The 18,074-nt window shown below is 38.4% G+C and overlaps 1 protein-coding gene across 2 annotated transcripts in view; it reads right to left on the reverse strand.

Annotated features, from left to right (window-relative positions):
* mmut (methylmalonyl CoA mutase) overlaps window positions 1–18,074 on the reverse strand; it is a 30,243-nt gene extending 12,169 nt beyond the window's left edge. Inside the window, exons 1-9 of one of the 2 annotated variants that reach the window (XM_041253366.1) lie at window positions 17,971–18,074; window positions 17,132–17,589; window positions 14,816–15,183; window positions 14,245–14,402; window positions 13,507–13,678; window positions 12,638–12,886; window positions 11,988–12,099; window positions 8,357–8,472; window positions 3,560–3,675 (exon numbers count right to left, since the gene is read on the reverse strand). In XM_041253366.1, the coding sequence (XP_041109300.1) occupies window positions 3,560–3,675; window positions 8,357–8,472; window positions 11,988–12,099; window positions 12,638–12,886; window positions 13,507–13,678; window positions 14,245–14,402; window positions 14,816–15,183; window positions 17,132–17,534 (1,694 nt within the window). In that variant the 5' untranslated portion in view covers window positions 17,535–17,589; window positions 17,971–18,074. Of the gene's footprint in view, window positions 1–3,559; window positions 3,676–8,356; window positions 8,473–11,987; window positions 12,100–12,637; window positions 12,887–13,506; window positions 13,679–14,244; window positions 14,403–14,815; window positions 15,184–17,131; window positions 17,590–17,956 lie in introns of both variants that reach the window. The other variant, XM_041253367.1, reaches the window with a different exon arrangement.

The raw sequence follows: 18,074 nt of genomic DNA on the forward strand, positions 1-18,074 counted from the left end.
GGTCTAAGCCTGCCCTAATGCCCTTAAATGGTGTAATGAGGGACACTTTTACCCTCAAATATACCAGTCATTAGCATTTTACATATCTTGGTGTAGAAATTTACCCTTCTTTATATTCCACCACAACTAATAACTTTAATAAGATTTTTAAACAAGTAACAAATGGGCGCAACTCCTGAACTCTCTCCAAGCCCATATCTCTCTAACAAAAATGAATGTACTGCCTCGAATCAACTTCTTCAGTTCAATGCTTCCACTCCCTACGCTCTTTGATATCTAAATTTATATGCAGGAGGATTGTCGTTGCCAAATTTCAAATATTACTTTTGGTCTTTTGTCCTGCAACCCGTCTCAGTCCGGTTTGATCCTAATATTTCTGTTTCACGGCGACAGTTAGAAGAAATATAGTATTTCCATAAAAAGATTTAGTCTATTCTGGCATTCCCCTCAAACAATGCAAGTTACGCTTCGGTCCCATAATCTTTCACCTAATTACTGTATGCCCTTAGTGGAAAAATATACAAAACTTCAAACAAAATGTACCTCGCCTATATTTCATAATTTTACCCTCTTATCAGTCGGTCGTCCCTTTTATTTTCTGCAATGGAGGGACAAGGAGATTTATACACTTGAGGATATTTTTTTAAGATAACTGTCATCGCACATTCCAAGATTTACAATTGCAATATAATTTACCAGGCACTTCTTTCTTCTTCTATCTTTGTCTCCGCTCTGCAGTGCGTGCATATGGGATACCCTGGGGGACAGAACTGCCACCTCATGCATTACGTGATATGCTGCACACACAGGGGGTAAAACGAGGGGGCTGGTCTCCATACTTCATACCCATCTATACAGGCCTCATATAAACCTCTGGTGCTTCACAATATCTGGAATAAGGAAATATCTTTAGCAAACAAACAAATATGTTGAGATACTGTCTGGACTAACCTGAGTTGTGCCTCCAAGAATCCTGACCATCAACTAATCCATTTTAATTTTATTCATAGAATATATTTAACCCCTCGTAGATGCTACCAAACGAAGCTCATCCCTACCCCTGTATGTACATGTTGTCCCCAGGGAGCCCTGGGCACTTTCTTGCATATGTTTGGGAGTGTCCGGACGTGGCGGCATTCTGGGAATGGGTATCTTCAACTTTGTCCAATACTGTTGAAAAAAATATTCCTTACTCTTACGGTTCTATTATTGAATGACGACTCTTCTTTTAACCTACCTTGGCAGCAGAAAAGGATACCGTGTGAAGCTTTTTTGTTTGTGTGTTGTGAAACTGTGTGCGGTTTTGTCAACCGGTAAACAGCTTACCTGTACGGTTATTTAAGTAGGTTCCTGAATTGTGTAGTTAGTGCTCGAAGAGAGCTAGGTTTTTGTTTTCATTTTAGAAAAAAAGCACATCAGCACTTTTATTAGATCAAAGGGACCCTGAGTGAACTATAACACAAAATTGATACTTATTTCATGTATTTATTAAACAAAGTTATGCCACACCCAATGCCCCCGTGTGAAAAATAAATCACCCCCTTAGACAATAACTGATTACACCAACTTTAGTAGCAACAACTGCAACAAAACACTTCCTGTAGTTATTGATCAGCCTTAGAAATGGCTTTATAACCCTTTCCAGACTGATAGGCATCAACAACTTTTTTCCGGAGGTCTTCAGAAATTTTCTTTCATCGTGGCATTATCTGCCTCTAGAACAGGGCTTCTCAAACTCAGTCCTGGGGACCGCATATGGCTGCTGGTTTTCATTCCAACTCAGCTCTCAATTACTTAACTAGACCCTTAATTGAACTAATAATTTGCTTAATTAGACATTTTAACTTGTTTTCAGCTCTTAAGTTCAAGCTACTTATCAAGTGTTACAGTTAACTTGAAATATGCAACTGTTCAAGAGCTAAAAACAAGTAAAAAGGTCTAATTAAGCAAATTATCAGTTCAATTAGGGGTCTAGTTATGTAATTGAGAGCAGAGTTGGAATGAAAACATGTGGTCCCCAGGACCCAGTTTGAGAAGCCCTGCTCTAGAACCTGTGTGCTGACAACTTCACGCTGATGGTAAGGGCCAGAGTTAGTCAGATTTATATTGGGCAGGGCTGGCCCAAATCACGCCTGATTGCCCAAAGTATTCAAACAGCTGAACCTAATTACCCCTTTAATTGGGTTGAGTTAACTAGGGGGCAAGAACTTTCACACGTGAAGATTGCATGTTTGATTACCTTGCACACCAAACAAATTAAAGAACCACCAAACTTTGGAGTCATTTCTTCTCTCAGACTCCCTCTATGTGCTACTACAACCCACAAAAACATCTGACCAAATTCAATGTGAAAAATGTGCAAAAATGCCGAAAATCAGACAGGGGACAAATACTTTTTCACACTACTCTGTGTGTGTGTGTGTATTTATTTTATATATATATATATATATATATATATATATATATATATATATATATATATATATATATATATATATATATATAGCTATATATATAATAATAGCTAGCTAGTGCAAAATGCTGCTGCTAGAATGCTAACTAGAACAAAAAAAAGGGCTCACATTACGCCTGTGTTGGCATCATTGCATTGGCTTCCTGTGCATTACAGAACTGATTTTAAAATTCTATTACTAGTTTTTAAAGCACTGAATGGACTATCTCCACAATATCTAAATGATATTCTAATTCCTTATCAGCCTAAACGCACTCCGAGATCTGCAAATGCTGGCCTTTTATGTATTCGGAGGGTGAAAGGCAAAAGGATGGGAGAGGCTGCTTTCTGTTTTAATGACCCCACACTCTGGAAATCCTTACCCCTTTTTATCTGAGATTCACCTTCAACTGCAATCTTCAAATCTCGATTAAAAACATACCTTTTTAATATAGCTTTTCCATAACATTTTTATGTTTTGTTTTATTCTGAATTTTATTGTTACTTCTGTTTAATAATTGTACTCTTTTCTTACTGTTTATTATTGTATTTTTTTCTGTATGTAAAGCACTTTGAATTGCATTGTACATGAATTGCGTTATATAAAGGTTTATTATTATTATTATTATTATATGAAAATGTGATCTTTACAAACTATGTATGAAAAGGGCCCCGAGACTCCTATTGCATAGCAAGTTCACCCACTCCAAGTTTTACTACGAGCTTGATTAGCCCCAGTGTATAAGGTGACAAGCTCAGGTGTGTCTTACGAAACACATAGTTAAACCAGGAATGGATCAAACTGCTGTGCAATGGGAGTCTTATTTCCATCCTTGGCAAGCTTAAATGGTTTATGTGTATATTGACAGTGGCAGCAGTCATACAAGCTCCCCTCACATGGATGCTTAATAAGAATTGAATTATGAAAGGCAGATAAAGTATACCTCTATTCCAGGCTGCAGCTATCTTACTGGCTACATACTGGTTCAGTCATTTTGTCCTGTAGATAGCCCACGACAATTGGAACATGTAATTTGGAACGCAACCTGGTGAATTTAAAAATGAAAACACAGCCACAGCCACTATCAACAGAAACAGCTTACTGACCTTTCCCGCGCTGCTTCAACTGCGAGAGCCAGCAGGTTGCCTTCTCCTGTCCGAGCACAATGGGTAATGGCAGCAAGGCACTTCTCTGCAACTGCCTGGTTTCTGCTCGCTCTCACCTGAGGAGAACACAATTAAAAGCATGTAGGCTGAAACATACAGTAGCACTGGTGAGGTGGCTTTGTGAGAAACATCCATTAGTCATTGTCCCCAATAATAACACTCTTTAAAGCCACAAAGCTAAAAAGGACTAGGTTTTAAAAAAAAAAAAAAAAAAAAACGTGCACTGAAACCACCTTTTGACTATTATGTACACTTAGTTTAAAAAAACCAAACTGATGTGCAATTTCTCTTGTGTAATAAAAAGAAACAATTATGTGGCACTTGTCAGTATAGAATTATTCTCTACGAGCAGAAACTCAGCCAGTACATTTACAGTACAATACATATTTTAGTGTAGCTGTGTAATATTACCGTATATAGGTCAAAATGTTTACTGTAGTACGTTCTAGAATGTATGCAATAACATATTTGCTTTATACAATATTGAGGACTCACTAAACATTAAAAACGGTGGAGGAGTTTTTAAGGGACGACTGCAAATAGTTTTGTTACAACCCATGTTATTAATGTTTTTTTACCATTCTGAAAACTACAGAAGCAACCAGGAGTACAACTAAGACAATCTATTGAGTTGCCTCGATAGCCACTCAGGAGCACCACCTGCAATAAATCCTGCTGGCCCTGGCATACCATCGTTCAACACGGTGTGTGCAGTTTTACAACTGCCACTAGTGGTCATTTCTTAGTGGAAGCCTCTTTCATTGTGAACTCTGAGTGGGTCCACTCCCTGAGCTGCTCAGAGGGAGCCGTTGAGTGGGTCCTCTCCCTGAGCTGCTCAGTGGGAGCCGTTGAGTGGGTCCTCTCCCTGAGCTGCTCAGTGGGAGCCGTTGAGTGGGTCCTCTCCCTGAGCTGCTCAGAGGGAGCCGTTGAGTGGGTCCTCTCCCTGAGCTGCTCAGAGGGAGCCGTTGAGTGGGTCCTCTCCCTGAGCTGCTCAGAGGGAGCCGTTGAGTGGGTCCTCTCCCTGAGCTGATCTGAGTGGCTCAGTTACTTAAAGCACCCATTGACATACTGTACTTAGGTGGAAATTAGCGATAATAACATGGATAAAATCAGTGTTTTATAAAAGTACAGTGTCTAGTATGACTTGTTCGGCATCACTAGAATTTAAATGGTACATCTCATTTAACTGCACTGACAGTGCACAGATCTTTGCCAAACATTTATTTTATTTTATACTTCTAGCTTCCTATATAAGTTTCAGACTGCATTTCACTATAACACTGCCCTTATTACAAGACTGCGCGGACCCTCTGTATGTGTCTGCGCTGGTTATAGAACATCATAGAAATGGGCAGTGTACCAGGATAACATCACAAATAAGACTCAGAATCAGGGAAAGCTGCAGTTCAAGCACGTATGTGCACTTTTAATCAATAAAGAACAAAGCACACAAACAAGGGCCAAAATAAAAGGTTAAACAAAACAATAATATGCACTATAGAAAAAAAAACAGTACCAGTCAAAAGTGTGAGTACACCTGCTTGAAACCAGGTTTTTCATGATTATCTATGCTTTTAACTACATAGACTTGTCTATAAACACTTAATATTTCATTATATGATATGTGTACTTACATAAGCTGATAATCATAAGTGAATTTCATTCAAAAATTAAACTTTTAAATGAAAATGTAAATCTTGTCAATTTCAATGAAATGGTCACACAAAGCAAGGGGATTTCAGTCTGAAGCCCAAGTCAGTTAAAAGTCTGAAATGTGTATAACACAGTGTTAGAACACTGGCCTAAGTACAAAAGTGTCTTTATTAGATGTTCTCCGAGTTAACTAGCATGTTACCTAATTAACCTTTTGTCACCAATTAGTGTTAACAGACGAGGGTCCACGATTACTATAAATGCAGGTAGCATAGGCACAAGTTTGTCATTCCTGAATGTAAGGGAGCAGAAAATGGCAAAATACGCTAGGTTAAGCAAAGAAAAGAGAAGTCTGTAATTACTTTAAGAAATGAAGGTCAATCTTTAAGACAAATCGCAAGAACTTTGCAAGTGTCTGTAACTGTTGTGGCCAAGACCAAACGATTTGAAGAAACTGGCACTCATGAGGACTCAACAAGGTAAGGCAGGCCAAGGGTGACCTCAGAATCAGAGAACAAGTTCATTCGAGTCACAAGTCTGTGAAACCGGCAATTAACTGCCCCTGAAATACAAGCTCGGCTAAATGTGCTACCAGAAGTACAGATGTTTCAACATCAACTGTTCAGAGGAGATTGCGTGAAGCTGGCCTAACTGGAAGAATTGCTGCAAAGAAACCATTGTGAAGAGTGCAGAATAAGAGGAAGAGACTTGCCTGGGCCAAAAAACACAGAAACTGGACGTTTGAGGAGTGGAAGTAGGTCTTGTGCAAACTTTGAAATATTTGGGTCCAACCGCCAAGTATTTGTAAGACGCAGAGAGGGTGAGCGCATGAGTTCTGCATGTGTGGTTACCACTGTCAAGCATGGAGGAGGCAGTGTCATGGTCTGAGGATTCTTTGCTGGTGACAGAGTTGGTGATCTTTACCAAGTCCATGGCAAGCTCAACCAGCATGGAAATCATAACATACTTCAAAAGCATGCCATTCCATCAGGATTACGGCTAGTTGGGCAGTCCTTCTTTCTTCAGCAACATAATGAGCCGAAACACACCTCAAAGTTGTGCAAGAACTATCTGGCGAAGAAGGAAAGTGAAGGACAACTCAAACTAATGGCCTGGGCTGCCCAGTCTCCAGACCTCAATCCCATAGAACTTGTATGGGACGAACTGGACAGAAGTCAAAGCAAAGCTACCCAAAAGTGCCCTACATCTCTGGGAATTGCTGCAGAAGAGCTGGGAAGACATGTCGGGTGATGTCCTGCTGAAACTTGTTAACCGAATGCCTCGTGTTTGTGAGGCTGTTATTAGGGCAAAAGGTGGCTATTTTGAGGAATCCAAGATTTAGAGATAATTTTCAATTTCCTTGAACATTGCTTGGATACTCCTTATGTTTTGTTTTGTATATTGTAACATGTGTTTTCATTTTCAAGTATTTACAGAAATGTACACGACATCAAATATTGTCAATTATGAGAAAAACCTAGTTTCCAGCAAGTGTACTCAATCTTTTGAATGGTACTGATATATATATACATATGACACACACAGTGCCTACAGAAAGTCTACACCCCCTTGAACTTTCCAGTTTCAGCTTTCAGTCCCAGTTTCAGCTTTCTTGCAGAGGGAAGGTTTTCCTCAATTCATTTTCCCTTCTATCCTGACAAGTGCCCCAGTCCCTGCCGATGAGAAACATCCCCATAACATGATGCTGCCACCACCATGCTTCACAGTAGGGATGGTGTTCTTTGCGTGATACGCTGTGTTGGGTTTGTGCCAAACATAACTCTTTGAATTAAGGGCAAAAAGTTCTATTTTAGTTTAATAAGACCACAAAACTTTTTGCCACATGGCTACAGAATCTCTTCAGTGTTTTTTTACATACTTCAAATGGGATTCAAAGTGGGCTTTGAGTAATGGCTTCCTTCTTGCAACTCTACCATACAAGCCAGGTTTGTGGAGTGCTTGGGATATTGTTGTCACATGCACACTTTGATCAGTCCATGCCATAAAAGTCTGTAGCTCTTGCAAAGTTGCCATTGGTCTCTTGGTAGCCTCTCTGATCAGTCTCCTTCTTGCTCAGTCATCCAGTTTGGAGGGACGGTCTGATCTAGGCAGGCTCTTGGTGGTGCCATACACCTTCCACTTCTTAGTAATCATCTTATCTGTGCTCCAAGGGATATTCAAGGCCTTTGATATTTTTTTTTATACCCATCCCTTGATCTGTGCCTTTCAACAACTTTGTCCCGGAGTTCTTTTGAAAGCGCCTTGGTGCTCATGGTTGAGTCTTTGCTTTGAAATGCACTACCCTGCAGAGGGAACCTACATGAACTGCTGAATTTATCCTGAAATCATGTGAATCAGATGGAGGACACTTAACAGTGTGTGATTTTGACGGCGATTGGTTACACCCGAGCTAATTTAGGATTGCTATTATAAGGGGAGTGGACACTTATCCAACCAAGCTATTTCAGTTTTTATTTATAATTAATTTTCTACAAATTTCTAGAATTTTTTTTTCCCCCACTTAGAATTGTGGGGTAGGATGTGTAAAATGAAAAAAAAAAAAAAAAAAAAAAAAAAAAAACATTAATGCATTTTAATTCCAGGCTATAAAGCAACAAAAGGTGAAAAATGTGATTATGGTTTCCACAACAGTGTATTAAATAGGTTTAAGTCCTAAGTTTCTAACAGACTGCAGTTCTCTAAAATACAAGGTGTAAGGTCAATACTTCCATTGATTTTTGTTATTTCCCCTTGTTATTTCTATGGTTAAATTACCTGACCTTCTGAATGTGCTATCTTCTGATGTGTTATATTTGAAAACAACACTTATTACGGATCGGATCTCTGTACAAAAAAAATAAAACACACACAATCTGGTTGCCTTCGAATGATACTAAAACTAAAAATCAATGCTGTTTAGGTTTAAACCATTGGAATCAATATTTCAATTCAGATTGCTAAACCCTGCGACTGTCGTATGCAGGGTTGCCGCACTATTACCATCAGTAATCACAGCGCAGATATTACAAATGCATCTCATTGCCTTACTAGAAGAAATAAAAGCAGTGTTGTATGTAGCCTTACCTTCTTGAGCTTCTGAATTTGTTTGTTGCGCACTGCAGTGTTATCAATCGCCAACACCTCAACTGTTTCTTCTTGCTCCAGACGGTACTTATTAACGCCTACAATGACCTCAGCACCTAAACACATGCAGAATGGCAAAACTGTAAACCCATATCTGGTCTAATGGTTAAATCACTAGGCTGCAGTGTGGAAAATCTGGGGCAAAGCTATAAACCTCATTCAATCCACAATCCAGGCACACTTGGAGGATATGTATACTTTCCCTTTAATTGTTTTGATTGAATGTTACATACACACATATATAAGTATACATCTCTCTATTCGCTTATATATATATATATATATATATATATATATATATATATATATATATTATATTATACATACATATATATATATATACATATTACATATATATATATATATATATATATATATATATATATATATATATATATATATATATATATATACATATATACACACACACACACACACACACACACACACACACACACACACACACATCACATATATATACACACACACACACACACACACACACATATACAAGTATACATCTCTCTAGTGCTTCTAGCAGTACCAGTAACTACGTGTAACCTTAAATGGCTGTTGTAAAACAGAGACCTACCCCATTACAACCTGTTTTCTTATTGAAAATGTGAAGGCATCATCTCATTATTTGACAAGAGCACCACAATCAACAGCACAGACTGGCTGCTTCGGTTCCCTATCAGTAACTTTGAAAGTTCAAAACACATACCTCACTTCATTTTTTTCCTGTGATTCAGTGGTACAAACAGATACATTACGACAATGCCATTGAAGGAGTATTGTGGTTGAGGAATCATATTGTCATAAAGAACAACTGCCAATGCATACCAGTTGCAAGCCGGTCATGCGTACCAGTACTGGCATATGTACCACAGGTTGAAAACCACTGCTCTAGCGAGCAGAAGACTGATACATTGTGTTCATTGCTATTGAGAACACCTTAAAACCTAACCTGCAGTCTATCTGAAAGCACTCAATTCATAACAATTAAAACTATGCTGCAGACTATCATTAGTGCTGTCCTCCACGCTTCTGAACCACAAAGTAAAATCTCAGACTGTGCTGCTGGAAGAACCTGACTTGGTGAAACGAGAGAAAACAAAAACACAGCAGGGAAACACTTGAAGTGTAAATAATGATATTGAGCATTTTGTGTTAATGGGTAATAAACAGGTTCACAGCTCAGTCAAAACTATTTTTAAATGTTCTTTTATAAATCCCCAATGCGGTGTGAATGATTTGTTCCTGCGAGGACAGAAGTGCAAAGAATGATCTCCAGGGCTTTTAAAATTAGATTGAGATTTCAATCTGGATTTCAGCTAAAAGCAAAAACACCACCCACAGCAGAGACCAATGACTCTCAGTGGAGTTTACAGTCTCCACAAGTTGCTGTTAAATTGAGGCGAGTTACATAGAAATAAATGGTCAAGTCAGAGAGGGGCTTTTCATTAAAAGGTTCAGATGTAAGGCCATTTGCTGGATTTTTTTTTTTTTTTAAATTCAGAAAGCCGTAACTCGACAAGTTTCTTCACTAGAAGAAATACAGATAAATTAAGATAAACAGAAAAAACTGAACTGCAATAATTTGGAAACCATGTGTGACAAGGCTCTTAGTCTAAACACCAATCCCCAAAAAACAACGGTGCCATCTAGTGCCTAAACATATATTAGTTTATCTGAAATGTATCGTGAAAGACCCAAGCATTTGACTGCACATTTAAAAAGGTGAAACCTATTTCTCAGAATTTTTTGGTAGTCTCAGAATTTTTATATATATATATATATATATATATATATATATATTTTTTTTTATTTTTTTTTTAAATATATGATAATATCTATATAAGATTATATATTAAAAAAAAACGTTTGCAACAATTAATTTAAAACACTTATTAGAAAACTTACATTCAAGTGCGAAAATATTGAGAAAGGGGAAGCAGACTATCACAGTCTCGAATTTCTCAGGGCTCTTATTTTAGAACTTTTTCACCGACCAAGATTAGCTTTAATCTTTAACTACATTAAAAGTAGATCAAACTCACTTTATCCACCGTTGGGCGCAATACATGTACAGTACAGTCATCGGTATAAGGCAGGGTGTTTAAAATGTTAAGGATCAACACAGTATTTCCATAGACCTAGTTCTAGTAAATTAGGAATGTATATTTAATTGGGTCATATAAAATCTATTTAGATGACCTTCTTAAACGTCAGTGTGCTAGTCTCAGACACATGGGGTTAAAAAGGATACATGTAGGTGGAAAATTCCAGGAACTTTTTTATTAACTTAAGTTAACTGTTAAAGCATATGTAAGAATTATTATAGAAATGATTTATGTTCAGACAAATAAATGTAGAACCGGTTTTAATGCAAATGTTTCCAAAGGGTAGCCTTGAATGTTAAATATCTATTTGAATAGCTCAGCCAGATTGTGTTTTTTTTTTTTTTTTTTTTTTTTTAATCTGCACATGCTTAAAAAAAAAAAAAAAAAAACCTCCCTCAAGTGTACAAAGATTTCAATTTTAAAAAACAGAATATTTTGCACCAGTGCAATTACATCAAAGATATAATACTACTCATATTATACAGCACTATTTCTTCTTCAATAATGAAACAGTGTTTTGCTCTCCAAGTTATTCACATTCTTGTGTGAACTCAAGAGCTTTTTATGAATAGCTATAGAGGTAAATCTGTATTTTTTTTTTTTTTTTACAGTTATCACAGTTTTCACAATTTCTGTGAAAATTCCCATTTTTTGGGGAATCTGGACAACAGCAGTGTTACATTATTCCCTTTCCCTCAGAGTAGTACAGCCACAGCCCCACATGCCTTGGAATGAAGAAATCATAGAGTACAACACAGCTGGAATTCCACAATCCCTGAATTTAGCGGAGTATTAGTCAGAATCAACTTTAGGAGAGAATGCTTAAAACTACTGTAGTAACACAATGCAGAATCAATCACAATATAGGAATTAAAAACTGGATTTAGCATTGTTTCAGTCATTAACAATATAAAACAATTTAAACAACTTGTTTTACCCTATTATACTTTAAAGAGCCAGAATTATGTTTCTATAGGCTATAACAATACCTTGGCACTACAGCCAATCAAATTCAGCACTCTGGCTTAATGAAGGCGAAAGGAATTGCAGAGTGAATTATTATACAAAGTGCTGCAGCGGTTATGACAGAAATTAACTTTATTTGGAAGGACTTATAGGATTTGGGGAAAATGTAATTACCTTTATCGCTAACCGTTACCGAAAGAGAGGTAAACTGACAAGATACTCGGGGTAATTGTGAACAAATGCAGTGCAATAACCATTGTGTCGAATACGATACTCTAGATACAGCATCACACCTCCTGCAAAATGTTACATTTACAATGCACCGATCTGTATTCTCAAGTACTCCATGTTTGCAACACATGTATGATAGATGACACTGTAGATTAAAACAGCTACCAACCCTTGCTGAGCTTTATACAAGGTCTACCCATGTCAAGGTGCCGGGGCCACTTACTATATCGTAGTCCTTTACATGACATTACCTGAATCAATGCGAGCCTGTCTGCGAGCAGCACACTCTTCAATCCGCAGTTTGGGGATTCCTTCTGCCACGGCCTTTGCCATGCCCCCCACTTCTTCAATCTCATTTATAAACTGCATTTAAAAGATTAGAAACATGTATTAGCTTTATTATACAATAGCCTCAGTAATTCCAGTCTAAACAGTTCATTGTGTATTGCGATACATCACTACAGATTATAACAGATCGTACGATATTACTAACAAGCAGCTCCTGAACTATGAATAAATTACACTGCATCTCCCTAAAGTTTTGCAAGGCATACTGCTGTATAATGTAAAACATACTGTATCTGCATCAGTGACAAAAAACAACCCAAGGCCACTGTCCACATTTTTAGAACTGTGCTTCCTCCAGTAAAACTGTCTTCACACATTTCCCAGATGCCCCTTCAACCCCCAATTGTCCAGTAATAACATGTCACCCCCTCAACATGTCTACAAACATAAAACAGAAGTCTGAGATGGATACTGAAATGTGTTGAATGAACCCAGTGGTTTGTATAATATATTAATGTGTATGCAGATTATAGATTTGAGTCAATCTCTGTCTTGTGAATTTCAACAAAACATTACCTGGGGGAGGTGAGGTGAGGTTATTTGTAAAGCTTACCTTTAAAGCAGCATCATAGACATCATTAGTAAGAGACTCCATCATGTACGAGCCTCCCCATGGGTCTGCTACTTTAGGAATACCCGATTCCTCCTGGATTATAATCTGGGTGTTTCTGGCAATACGGGCACTCTTGACTGTTGGCAACCCCAGCGCCTCGTCGAACGAATTGGTGTGCAGGGACTGAGTGCCTCCAAATACTGCTGCCATTGCTTCAATCACAGTGCGGACAATATTGTTATAAGGATCCTGAAATTAGAAAGGAAAAAAAGATTCTTCAAGATTCTTCAAACGCAACGCCCTAAAATTGAATTTCTTTAAATTTAAATAAAAATACAACTTTACAAATTTACAAACACTAAACACATTGTAAGAGGAGTATAACATTGCGGTAAATCTTTGGCCAGAGAACAAATCCCTGCAAGTATCATTCCACACAGCAAAGAAAGGGAACAATCAATTTCCACATTAAATACATACCCAAATGTGTTCTTCATGCAATACATGCTTATAGGTCGACATCTGAAAGCCTACCATAAAAAGGGGCCTCCACTTGAAATGCTAATTATTTAAAACTTTACATAGGGTACCCTCTGAAGTGTTACGCACAATAATGTAACAAAGTACAAGCAAATACATTAATTCAATAACCCTTACAGTATTTTTGCTTCTGTTATGAATGATCCCTGTTGCAGAAAATCATTGGATAACCACAGAACCATGTGACTGACTGAGACACAACAATTGGAATAGATCGCCAAAGGTAAACAATAAACGTGTCTCGAATGCCTCACTTGATTCTTGTCAAAGAAATACACATAATAAAACATTCAATAAAATCCATAATGATGATAATAGTGATTCTTAACCTGTTCAGTGAGTGACCATCCCGACGTCTGACAGTGAGCTCTCAGGAGTAGGGATTTTGGGCTGTTGGGCTTGAACATCTCGCTTATTAAATGTGCCCAAAGTCGCCTCCCTGCTCTCATTTTAGCAATTTCCATATAGAAGTTCATGCCAATGCCCCAGAAGAAAGATAATCTGGAAGACAACAATCTTATTATTGCATGGTGCTTATTTGCTGCTAGATTACCTTCTGTGCACTTTATCATAAATATGATCTGCTCCAGTGGGATATGTACATTGTACAGAAGTACTTTTCTGACAGGTCACAAGCTTTCCTGGCCTTGAGCCTGCTTGCCAGTACACCAGTTTGAGGCAAATAAACATACGCCTTCTGCAACATATGCCTTCTCCTATTTGCAGCAGATAAAGATACAGCATTTTACTTTATTTTATTTATTTTTGTGATTCCACCTACAATCCAGAAGGCAAAAAATGAAATAAAAAAAAATAGCAGCATTTTTTCAGGTTACATGTATAACATGTGTCACTACACTTTCAGCTTTCTGGTCTCAGATTTTATAAGAGGTTTCAAATCTCCTGGCTCTGTGAAGGTTGCTGTGTGTAAACTACTACTTATACCACTAACATGTTTCAGGTTCAGATAGACAATGTTACAAAGGGCTGACTCAAGGCATACTATTCCTAGGGATTTTAATGCAGTGTTGCACAAGACCCTAAAACTTTTCCAGCAGACTACTTACCGTGGGGCAAACTCATCAATGGTCAGGCCAGCTCTGAGTCCAGTTCTGCAATATTCCAAACCATTGGCAATGGTGTAAGCCAATTCAAGGATAGCGTCTGCTCCAGCTTCCTGCAAGTGGTATCCACTGATAGAAATCGAGTTGAATTTGGGCATGTGCTGTTTGGAAAAACAAAACTAGAAACTGTAGAAGAAGTGAACCTACATGCCTAAACAACAAGTATTGAAATCTTTGAGAAGCATATTCAGTTGAATCTGATCACGTGCTTTTTAAAAATATAAACTGTACAGCAGGTTAAGGTGCCATGCTTTTTCTTTAACACAGAAGACTTTATTCACTAAAACATACTCCATTATATAAGTTCAATGCTATCTACTTAAAAATGTCTTGTTGTAAATACAAAAAAAGACTGACTCATATGCACATATTGTAGAAAAAGCACCCGAGATGTACTTGCACATGTGGCTTCAGTAGAATTGGAGGTGGCATGAATACTGGAGATTAAAGTCAGGTAGACACATATTTTCCTTAAATCGATGGTGAAGTCCAACTCAAAATATTAAAGCAATACCTTGGATGTGTAGGCAAAGATATCAGCTATGGCTTGCATAGAAGGCTCTGGAGGGAAGATGTAGGTGTTTCTGACCATGAACTCCTTCAGAATATCATTCTGAATGGTTCCTGTGAGTTTCTCTAGCGGCACGCCCTGCTCCTCGCCTGTCACGATGAACATGGCCAAGATCGGAATCACAGCTCCATTCATTGTCATGGAAACAGACATCTTCTCCAAGGGGATCCCATCAAAGAGCATTTTGGTGTCTTCCACTGTGTCTATGGCAACACCAGCCATACCAACATCCCCATGAACTCGGGGGTTGTCAGAATCATAGCCTCGGTGGGTTGGCAAGTCAAAAGCTACTGAAAGTCCTTGTTGACCAGCTATATAAATAATAAAAATGTTATTATTAGTTGCATGATGATAATTGTCACCATTGGTAGAAGTACAGTAAATCATCAAGAGTTACCAACGTTTTTGTAAAGAGAACTTCCTAGTGACCATATGAACATAAACTGACAAAAATAAACAAATAAAAATAAATAAATAAAAATCAATAAACCATTCATTTTCAAAAAAGTAGTAACTATGCCCCGCTGTGACACTTGCATTTAAAACATGTACCTAGAAAAACATTTAGGAGTAAGGATCTTTATTAGCTAGGTTAGTGATAGTATTAGAATATGAAGGGAAACGTCATCCAATCCCATGACCAAGCTAATTGCTTCTTTACACTCAAGAATGTAACAGCGAATGTCAGCGAGCTACCGGCCACTGCAAGTGCCTGCTTCAACTCACCAGGAGAGAGAAACAGTTCCTGCTTGTTTTGCCAAAACGTTGGGAAGACCAGAATCAATGAGACATGCCCTGTGGAATCCCCAACAAAGACCAGCGACTCCACACAGCCAAGACGCAAACCTGTGCTGGAAAATCAACACTCCCGAATTGGCTTGCATGAACGGAAAAAAATGTTGCCTCAAGGACTTTGTCAGTGTATCTCTGAGCAGTAAGGTTGCCCTTAATCTGCACCAAAGGCATTCTTGTGTTAAAGGATATTCCTCCCAACATCATCACACTTGCACCACCCCACCGGTTGGCAGTGAACACCATAACAGTCAGCATAACGGTCCTGGTCTAGTGTGGTGACCTTCTACCTTCCAGGATGTGGCCTGTCCTTCACAGAGCAGGTTTCCTGATCTCTGGACTAGTCTGCTGATTGTTGAAGCAGAACATCTCATTCTCTTGGCAACTTCTCTCACAGACAGGCTGCCTTCAATCATGCCGACAGCAACCAGGCAATCTTCACTACTCAAGCGGGTCGTATATTTTGCTGTTCTTGCGTGAATTAAAATCATTTATTTTCAAATGGCTATTTATCCATCCATTATCAATAACCGCTTAATCCTTTACAGGGTCGCGGTGAGCCAGAGGGCGCAAGGTAGGAGTACACCCTGGATGGGATGCCAGCCCATCGCTGGGCATCACACACACTCACACTGAGGGCAATTTAAAATGACCAATCAACCTGACCAGCATGTCTTTGGTCTGTGGGAGGAAACCGGAGAACCAGGAGAAAACCCACATGAACACAAAGAGAACATGCAAAACTCCACACAGATAGACCTCTCCTAGGCCAGATTCAAACCTAGGACCCTGGCGCTGTGAGGCCCTGCTAACCACTGATATGAAACAGCTGGCACTGTTATGAAATGACACCACCTGAGCTCAGAATTTGTTTTTCTAAAGGGCCAATACTATTCAAACAATCAACAAACCTATCTGCTCACAATTTAAAAGGGCAAGTTTCAGCCTATAAACAAACTTTTGCATGTTGCAAGCACTCAATATAACATTTTCACTTTTTTATATATATATATAAACGACTCGTGGTGACCAATATGGAACTAAAATGCCATAAATTTCTCAATAATTCTGGAAATTGCTGAGCACGCCACGAACGTTAAGCTGTAGTATTTAAGTTGCTTGGTTATTTGTTTGCATTTTTATAACATTAATATTGTATATTTCAAACAAAAAAATTTAAATAATTTTACAGGCAGTAACTGTAAGTGGTGATTTAAAAAAAAAAAAAAAAACATGCAGTGAATTAATTGCACCGTACTGCATAAAAAAAATTGCTGTGTTCAGAATACTTCTGACAGAAGAAATACAGTACGTCAGGTGTATGTATTCAGTTATTCAGAATTTCGGGGCTGTCAGGCTTTACACAGAAATATCATTAAGTATTTTTAGTTTAGCTTGTCATGTGATGCATTTCCCAACACATAACACATATATTCTCGAATGTAATTAACTACTGTAATACAATACCTTTGATGTTGTCCCTGTAGAATTTATTGCTCTCCTCCACGGTGCTGAAGCCAGCGTATTGCCGAATGGTCCACGGTCTGTTGGTATACATGGTCGGGTAGGGGCCTCGGGTGTAAGGGTTTACTCCGGGAAGTTCATCTGGGATATTTTCCGTGTCCCCCCGTGTGTACACTGGCTTCACACTGATCCCTTCTGGAGTGTGCCAGACCAGGTCTTCGGGGTTTTTCCCTTTGAGCTGTTTCTTTGCTAAGGCAGCCCATTGTGGGTGCAGCTGATCTCTGTGTAAAGAAATCGCTGTCCTGAAGAGTCTGGAGTTTGAACCGCGGTGCCGGGGAGCCGTGCTCCTCGACTTAAGCAGTTGTTTTGATGCGAAGGCCGCTAAAACGTTTCCTGCTCTCAGCATAGCTAGTAGTGGTAGGCCTTATGTATTCGTGATTATTTTGACATATGGTACGCGCCTGTAAAATAAATCCACATGTGAAATTATTAACTAGCAATGATTCTAGTCAAGAATATTACTTTTCTTACAAAATAATACATTGTGTAACACGTAACATGCTGTCATGGAAAAGTGTTTACTTTATAACTTTATCTATGCTTTTAGTGAAGGAAAGTTATACATTGGCATTATTTGACAACAACCTTTGAAACAATCAATATTATCTGCAATACCAGTACAGGTGGGGAAGAAAAGTTTAAAAACATTCTACATTACATGCTACAAAATACATTTCTAATTTAAAAATCTGTGTCTCTGTGTTTGACATTACAAGAAATGATCACACATTACATTTAACGTAACTGAAACAATAAAACAATACACACTCCTAAAACCTGACCTTGCATTGGTAGCTACAGCAGGAGGAGGAGGAATCACTGATCTGGATCGCCAAGGGGGGTGTGCACGCTTGACAGTGGAGAGAACCAATCCAAATTCAAACTA

Source organism: Polyodon spathula, chromosome 6, assembly GCF_017654505.1.
Source record: "Polyodon spathula isolate WHYD16114869_AA chromosome 6, ASM1765450v1, whole genome shotgun sequence".
In the NCBI taxonomy this organism is placed as follows: domain Eukaryota; kingdom Metazoa; phylum Chordata; class Actinopteri; order Acipenseriformes; family Polyodontidae; genus Polyodon; species Polyodon spathula.